Below are 9,220 nucleotides of genomic sequence, written 5' to 3'. Positions count from 1 at the left end.
AAGTTCACTAAGTTTGCCAACCTGTGCTGTTCTATATTTCAGAACTTTTGCAATATTCTCTCACATGGCAAAGACACACAATTATCTTGTGCTTCAGAACTTTGCTGCAAGAGGCTTCTCTGAAATTCACTAGATTTATATGGAAATAAGTTAAGGAACAGTGTGCAAAGCATTTTTTATTAAGTGCAAAGATCCAGAAAACAAAGGCATTTTTTACAATTATCAAAAACAGTTTTTCAATATTTTGTATTTTAAACACCCTATCAGAAACTCCTTTCAAAGGTATTCAATTTACACTGAATTAAAATTACATACTAGGTTTAAAATAGAATTAATACATTTACATATTAATTTATATTTACTCCATATACATGTATATTAACTGTTGAATCAATTAAGTTTAAGAATCAAATAAAAAAAATTATTCTGTTCTAAATAAAAATAATAAGCATATGATGTCATTTATTTCATCCATAGTAAGACCACACACACACACACACACACACACACACACACACACACACACACACACACACACACACACACACAATTGGTTTCTTGGCTGCATGTACACAAAACCTGGTGATTGCCATCTGCTGTTTTTCATCGGGATTCTGAGACTTGATAGACCTAGGTGTATCTTTTCATATATACATATATACAAAATCAAATCAAGCAGCATGCAGTGCAAAAGGCATTAAACTTTTAGCTTTCATGTCTAATGTTGAATCATTATATTTATTATGGAAAATAACACAAAAAGAAAACACTTAGGTCAGCTTATATCTATGGCCTACAAGATTATGACCAGCTTCTGCAAAATTACAGTGAACATAGACTAAAGATTACATTTCACCTATCCTGCCATTCTCATCCTTGTGCCCATACACTGTAAAGAAAACAAGAAAGAAAAAAATCCAGAAATACCGGACCCCAAAGTATTATATGGAATAGTGATAGCAGAGTTATATACTTAAACCTAAGATTTTTATGCTCTGTGTGTGTGTGTGTGTGTGTTCGTTTCACCTTTTACCTTCAGTAAAGCCTATTTTTTGCATTTTTACACTGCATTTTGCATTTTTTTTTCTAAGATGGGGAAAAAGAGCAATGAAATGTGAGAGGTCTAATGGAATGTGAGAGGTGTTCTGTACTACTGTTATATATTCTGATGTACTAAGCACATTTTGGAGAAATACATTATATCCACCAGATAAAGAACAGCTCCTGTTTGCAGACAAGGTTATTCTTACACCATTGCACACATTCTAGCAAACTAGTAGTACATGATTAGCCTTAAATAAGAATCTTGACTTAAAAAGAAGAAGCACCCATGCTGTGTAACAGAAAAGAAGTGAAAGAAAATCTGGAGGATTACAACAAAATCAGCTTTATGTTAAAATGAAATCAGGATCAGATTAATAAGAAATCTATATATCTGCAGTTTTACAGCCCAAGACATTGGAAAGATCAAATAACAGTCATCTGTCAGTGTTTTTGATTGGCTGTATTTTCCCTTGTCCATGCTACAGATTTAACACACACACACACACACACACACACACACACACACACACACACACACACACACATCTATTCTATTTTAAGAATTCCAATGGCACATTTTACCTTAAAAAGTGGTTAAGTTAAGTAAACTTAGCTGTGTCCGTGTGTGTGTGTGTGTGTGTGTGTGTGTGTGTGTGTTTATGTGTCTGTTAGTTTGCCTTTGTGTCAGTGTGTGTTTGCCTCTACTAAAATGTCAACCTTTCTTCTCTGACCTTTCTGTTTAACTGCTCTAATGGGTTGTGGGTTGAACCTGACATGTAATCCGTAGCTGCTGGATCCTGACCCATTCTGTGCCATGGCTGCCTAATACTGCATTCTTATCAGTGCCTGTGTAATACAAGACATTATTTGAATGTATATTGGTAGTAATATAGTTATTATATTTATATATATATATATATATATATACACACAGTGAGGAAAATAAGTATTTGAATACCCTGCTATTTTGCAAGTTCTCCCACTTAGAAATCATGGAGGGGTCTGAAATTGTCATCGTAGGTGCATTTCCACTGTCAGAGACATAATCTAAAAAAATAAAATCCAGAAATCACAATATATGATTTTTAAACTATTTATTTGTATGATACAGCTGTAAATAAGTATTTGAACACCTGTCTATCAGCTAGAATTCTGACTCTCAAAAACCTGTTAGTCTGCCTTTAAAATGTCCACCTCCACTACATTTATTATCCTAAATTAAATGCACCTGTTTGAGGTCGTTAGCTGCATAAAGACACCTGTCCACCCCATACAATCAGTAAGAATCCAACTACTAACATGGCCAAGACCAAAGAGCTGTCCAAAGACACTAGAGACAAAATTGTACACCTCCACAAGGCTGGAAAGGGCTACGGGAAATTGCCAAGCAGCTTGGTGAAAAAGGTCCACTGTTGGAGCAATCATTAGAAAATGGAAGAAGCTAAACATGACTGTCAATCTCCCTCGGACTGGGGCTCCATGCAAGATCTCACCTCATGGGGTCTCAATGATCCTAAGGAAGGTGAGAAATCAGCCCAGAACTACACGGGAGGAGCTGGTCAATGACCTGAAAAGAGCTGGGACCACCATTTCCAAGGTTACTGTTGGTAATACACTAAGACGTCATGGTTTGAAATCATGCATGGCACGGAAGGTTCCCCTGCTTAAACCAGCACATGTCCAGGCACGTCTTAAGTTTGCCAATGACCATTTGGATGATCCAGAGGAGTCATGGGAGAAACTCATGTGGTCAGATGAGACCAAAATAGAACTTTTGGGTCATAATTCCACTAAACGTGTTTGGAGGAAGAAGAATGATGAGTACCATCCCAAGAACACCATCCCTACTGTGAAGCATGGGGGTGTTTTTCTGCACATGGGACAGGGCGACTGCACTGTATTAAGGAGAGGATGACCGGAGCCATGTATTGCGAGATTTTGGTCAACAACCTCCTTCCCTCAGTTAGAGCATTGAAGATGGGTCGAGGCTGGGTCTTCCAACATGACAATGACCCGAAGCACACAGCCAGGATAACCAAGGAGTGGCTCTGTAAGAAGCATATCAAGGTTCTGGCGTGGCCTAGCCAGTCCAGACCTAAACCCAATAGAGAATCTTTGGAGGAAACTCAAACTCAGGCTGAGGCTAGAAACCTGACTGATCTAGAGAAGATCTGTGTGAAGGAGTGGGCCAAAATCCCTCCTGCAGTGTGTGTAAACCTGGTGAAAAACTACAGGAAATGTTTGACCTCTGTAATTGCAAACAAAGGCTACTGTACCAAATATTAACATTGACTTTCTCAGGTGTTCAAATACTTATTTGCAGCTGTATCATACAAATAAATAGTTTAAAAATCATACATTGTGATTTCTAGATATTTTTTTTTAGATATGTCTCTCACAATGGACATGCACCTACGATGACAATTTTAGACCCCTCCATGATTTCTAAGTGGGAGAACTTGCAAAATAGCAGGGTGTTCAAATACTTATTTTCCTCACTGTATATATATATATATATATATATATATATATATATATATATATATATATATATATATATATATAGTAGATAGTATTATAGAACAAAATGCAACATGTATTACATTATGTTTACATTTATTAAAAATCTATTTGTGGGTTTTTTGAACTGGAGACATTAACAATATTTTTTTCTGTCCATTTCTCTGTCTGATAGATAATGAAGGTGGCGAGGTGTCCCCTCCTGTAGGCGCTGGTGTGGACAGTAATAGTTGGCATTTTCGGTATGGTCCTGCCCCTGGAATGCCCCCTCAGCATCTGAAGCCCGGTGAGGTCCCACCTGAAGCCTTTATTATCCCTGGCTCTCCTGCTATCATCTCTATCAGACAAGGGCAGGATGGTGATGATAAGAGCGACTTCATCACTTTTGGCAAGAAAGAAGAAGCTAAGAAGAAGAAAAAGAAGAAGAAGGAAAAGGAAAAAAAAGACAAAAAGGAGAAAGGGAAAGATGATGATGATTAGAAATGCTAAGATTTTATATATAAGACAGAGATCTCAACAGGTCATGATAGAACTAATTAATATGATTATGGACTAGAAATATTGGATCTTTATTTTTATTCTAAAATAAAACAAATGTTTCATGACTTCCAACTCAACATGAAGGCTCTAATTAAGATTTGTTATAAATTGACCATACCAAACTCAGTTCACTTTGATGACATTATTGATCAGTTGTCCTCCATAATCATAGTGCCTGACCACTAAGTTTTCTTAAAAACAGTTAGAAACATTAAGATACTGTTGACACCTCTGCCTTATTATCAGTGTTGTTTCAAAATTAGACAAAAGACAAAATTTGATGTAAGAAGGTTGAAAGCAGTACACCACTTCTGATTAACAAAAGACTCTTGAAAAATGTAAAAAAAAAAAATCAAAAAAAAAATCATAATAATAATAATTGTACACATTGTGAGGAGAAAAGGATAAGCTATGAGATCAGAAGTGGGGTGTGTGCTGGTGTAAATAAGGTGCCAACAGGCAGGTTGTGTGCCATGTTGTAAAGTAAAAATGGTTTACTCTAAATAGACAATGGTAAACTAATGCTTCTGCTTGCTCTGCTCTATGTATGGGTCTACACTATGGAGATATATCACAGATCAATTAAGAACAAACAGAAACAGTCACCTGATACCCAGCAGCAAAATGAAAAAACATTGGTGAATGGTAAAAAGCAAATTATGTTTACCAGCACTCTTTTCATCTTATTATAAGCGCATTATGTAAAAATCTAAAATTTAACAATCACACACATGCTTGTCCAGGGTCACTGGTTAACACTCCTCTAATGATATCTCTCCTTTCATTGTGCCTTTTTTTTTCTTTCAAAAATGCATTTTGCCTCAGAAGAGTTAAGTATGTTATTAGAACAGGGCAAAAATTGGAGCAACTGATTTCTGGCAAAAGCTGAAAACTGAAAACAGAGACTGGGTGTCTGTATTGGGGACTGAGCTACATTAAAAACATCAAATAATTATTGAATAAAGGAAGAATGTGGGTTGTGTTGCTTAAGATAGTCGTGCATTACATGTGAAAGAAAGAAAGAAAGAAAGAAAGAAAGAAAGAAAGAAAGAAAGAAAGAAAGAAAGAAAGAAAGAAAGAAAGAAAGAAAGAAAGAAAGAAAGAAGTTAGTGGTAATGTACAAAACATGCATTCATCCCCTGGAATCTTTCAGTGACTTGAAGCATATGCTTTGAATTTTTGGTATCGTTGCCCTTGAGCTTGTTTTCTTAAACTCTGAACTTTAACCCTGTTTTTGTGCCTGCTTTCTCATCTAATATGAGGATGTGGTGTATAGATTTTGTCCTGTACAAAATACCCATGCCTTTTTGCTGGGGAGTCAAAGACATGTTCAACTTAAGCTGATTCATGAGTGTTGTTTTACCATTTTTCTTTTTAAGATCTGTATTTATAAGCTTTAACCGATCTATATTGCATTTGTACAGCTTATATTTTGCTCTCTCTGACTCTCTCTACCCTGACTTTATCCTATGTTCTGTTTTGAATGTTGAAAAGGCCAGCTCTTTTCATTGTCCTGTGCCCAGTACACTGAACATCATCTCTCTCTGTGTGTAAGTGTGCTGCCAATGAACTTTATGATAACTGCTTGTCCTTGTATTTCACTGCTTATGTTTGTTGAGGATAAAATGAGAAAAACAAAAGAGTGTTGAGAGTCAAGGTATGGCAAGGGGGTGGAGTTTAATCTGAACATGACCTGATTTTGGCCAAAGTACTGAATTGCCAGTTTTACCTATTTGAAATTCAGTTTTCCCTGTTGTGTTACATTGGAAATTGGACTGAGAGGGTTACTAAATAATTGCAGTACAAAGTCTCGGAATAGGCAGAGTCCACCCCAGATTCCAATCTTTGTATTGAATGCTTTATGCTTCTGTTTCGTTGAATGCCTGTCCCTGTTTGTTTACACTGTACAACCTCATGACTTAAACCAATGTCACAATAGCTCAGCTGTGACTGCTGCATGACCTAACCAGAAGGAAAGTTTTACTATATAGATATTTATGAATATAGATATAGATTGGTATAATTTTGCTATTTTTTTGTTTATTTGTATTCATTACATGTACAAGAGATTTGCATAATTACCGTCTCTGCCAAGCCTTTGCATAATGATATTTTCCCTCATCTACTCCTTGTACATCTACTGTTACTGAGCCTTCTACTTATTTGTAACTGCTTTATAGTGTGATGCCCTAAAGCTCCTGCTCAATCCTTATTGTTTATTTTTTTGTTTGTTTTTTGAAAAACTAAAACCAAGAAAAATAAAACACATTTGTGTATGGCTTTGACATACTGATCTAACATTTTATTATTGTAACTAAATTACTATGTATGCCACACCATCTCTTTTCCTTCGCCTTTCCATTGAAGAATGAAAAGCTTAATGAAAATGTAAAAAAACAACTTATGTAAAATACAATGTATGTAGTGTATGCTTGTACCTAGTGAGCGTTCATACCGTCATTATTTCTCAGTGTCTGCTAGTGGTCAGTAGGTTGTAAAGCACTGTCCAAATGGGCAAGGCTCATCTCTTGTATCTTTTGTACACCTGCTCATCAGACCGTGACAGTGAAGTAGTTCAATCCATTTCTCTCTTTCTCTTTTTTATTTCATTTTGATGAACAAGGTGGTACTGTGTTTTGTTTAATAAATCACGAAAAAGAAAAAAGTTTCCTTTCTTAATTGAAAACTGAGCAGCACCTCATTTTGTTCTGTGAAAAGACACCATCTAGTTTTTAATTAAGATTCTTACACATCATTGTGCAAATTTTTAACACAATCTAAATGACAAAATCTTAAAATGAACCATAAAGCTATATTTATTGTATTCAAGCTGTGATTATCTACTACTACAATGAGGTAGTTGTGTAATTATTTTGATTTATGATTCACGCATTCTATAATGTAAACTACAACTCCGATTTCCAAAATGTTGGGATGCTGTGTAACGTAAATAAAAGCAGAATACAATTTATAAATCTAATAAACCCATGTTTAATTCACATAACATACAAAACATAATAAATGTTGAAATGTACCATTTTAATGAAAAAATAAGGTAATTTTGACTTTGATGGCTGCAACAATTTTCAGAAAAGTTGGGATGACTGGAAAAGTTAGCAATACTGTCATATGTGAAAAAAATTAACCAGAAATGCCATCGCCTACTCTGGGCCAAAGCTACATTTAAATGGAATGAGGCAAAGTGGATAACGGTTGTGGTCAGTGAAATCTAAATTAAAATTTTTTTGGGGGGAAAATATGGAAACCATATCTGCCAGAATAAAGTGGAGTAAGATTAATCAGCTTGTAATCAGAGCTCAGTTCAAAAGCCTGCATTTCTGATTAGTGCCTATGCAGTGGACAGCTTGCACATTTAGAAAGGCATCACCTTTTTTGGGACGGTCTTGCTTTTTTTAGCAAGACAGTGCCCAACTGCATATTAAGCTGTTTGGTAGCCTAGAGTACTAGAGTTTACATGCTGCCTGCCTGCAATCCAGACCTTTGGCCAACTGAAAACATTTGAGCTATTAGAATCCTGTATTAGACACAAATGTGACAAAATTCTCAGACATATAGATGTTTTTTTATTTTTTTTGAAAGTGGATACTACACAGTGGTAAACATGGCACTGTCCCAACTTTTTTTGAGACGTTGCAGCTTTCGAATTGTATTCACCTTATCTTTTCCTTAAAACTGTTCATTTCCTCTATTTAAACATTTAATATGTTGTCTATGTACTTTTGTCAGTAAAATACGAGTGTTTAAGATTTGCATCACTGCATTCTATTTTGTTTTTATATTTTACACAGCATCTCAACTTTTTGGAATTGGGGTTGTATTATCAATGGTTACCCTAAAAGACTTAAATTATATAAATTTTTTATATTTTTAAATAAAAAATAATATAATTCCCATGTACATATATGGGTTAATTCTGTCTTCTGTTTTTCTTAACTATTCCAAAACATTTCAAAAGGTGCTTTATCTAAAAATAAATTGTCTCTTTATTTCTATGAATGTAAGAATGTGTATGCATGGCTTCCCTCAGTGGATTGGTATCCTATCCAATGTGTATTCCCATCCTAATGGGCAGTTAATATCTGAAAGGCTCAGGCTCCAACATGATCGTGACAAGCATAAAGTAAATACTGATAATTGCCTCAGCATAAAATCTAGACTGTAAACCCTCAAGCTCTTATTACTTAATCAAGTAATCTTGGATGAACACTACTTGGAATTTTGTATTTTTTACTTAATATTTTTTACTTTTTTTTTTTTACATTACATAATATGTTGATATGATGATATGTTCTGCCTGGCAACAAGAGAACTAATGCACTGATTATAATTACAAAAGGCGGTCCTTAATGCCTTTTGCTAATACCTCAAAGTTCATTTAAGCTTTTCGTTGTTCGCCATTTTAAGGTCAGTAAATACAATTATTATGTAGGTATAAACTTAAAAAAATATGATTTTAGTTGTAAAATATGTTTGTTTAAATCCTAATGGTACATTTCATTAATGAAGGACAAGCCAGCCGTCATTACACATTTTTAAAAACACATAACATTAGTGATTTTATTTTTTCCTAACATTTCCTAACATCCTAACTAAATATCTGAGAGTGAACATGTAGAAGAGTTTGATTTTTCAATGGGAATAGATTTGGAGAAATCACTAGAATCAGAGTCCATGGTGCTGATAACACCACTCCAGTCTATCAGTTAACATCTTGTGAAGAGGAAAACTGTGTCTGTCAGAAACATCTCCATTACTTGTGGATTATCTCCATTACTTGTCCTCCTTGGCCTTCCTCTTTTCCTCCTTCCTGGCGACTCCATTCTCAGCATTCTCCTACCAATATAACCTATGTCCATCTTCTGCACATGTCCAAACCATCTCAATCTCGCCTCCCTCACCTTGTCTCCAAAACTTCCTACATGCGGTGTTCCTCTAATAAACTGATTTCTAATCCTGTCCATCTTCATCACTCCCAATAAAAAACCTCAACGACTTTAGCTCTGCTACCTCCAGCGCCACCTTCTACCTTTTAGTCAATGGCACTGTCTCTAAACCATACAACATAGCGGTCTCACCACAGTCCTTTAAACTTTTC

General features: G+C 35.3%; 1 protein-coding gene across 9 annotated transcripts in view; it reads left to right on the top strand.

Moving 5' to 3' along the window:
- Window positions 1-6,389, top strand: part of LOC124392412 (protocadherin alpha-C2-like) — a 143,094-nt gene extending 136,705 nt beyond the window's left edge. For all 9 annotated transcript variants that reach the window (XM_046859420.1, XM_046859424.1, XM_046859425.1 and 6 more), the window contains one exon: window positions 3,740-6,389. In XM_046859420.1, coding sequence (XP_046715376.1) covers window positions 3,740-4,044 — 305 coding nt within the window. In that variant the 3' untranslated portion in view covers window positions 4,045-6,389. The remainder of the gene's footprint in view (window positions 1-3,739) is intronic.
- Window positions 6,390-9,220: the final 2,831 nt, after the last annotated feature.

Source organism: Silurus meridionalis, chromosome 10, assembly GCF_014805685.1.
Source record: "Silurus meridionalis isolate SWU-2019-XX chromosome 10, ASM1480568v1, whole genome shotgun sequence".
Taxonomy (NCBI): Eukaryota; Metazoa; Chordata; class Actinopteri; order Siluriformes; family Siluridae; genus Silurus; species Silurus meridionalis.
This window is presented reverse-complemented; position numbering and strand designations above follow the sequence as displayed.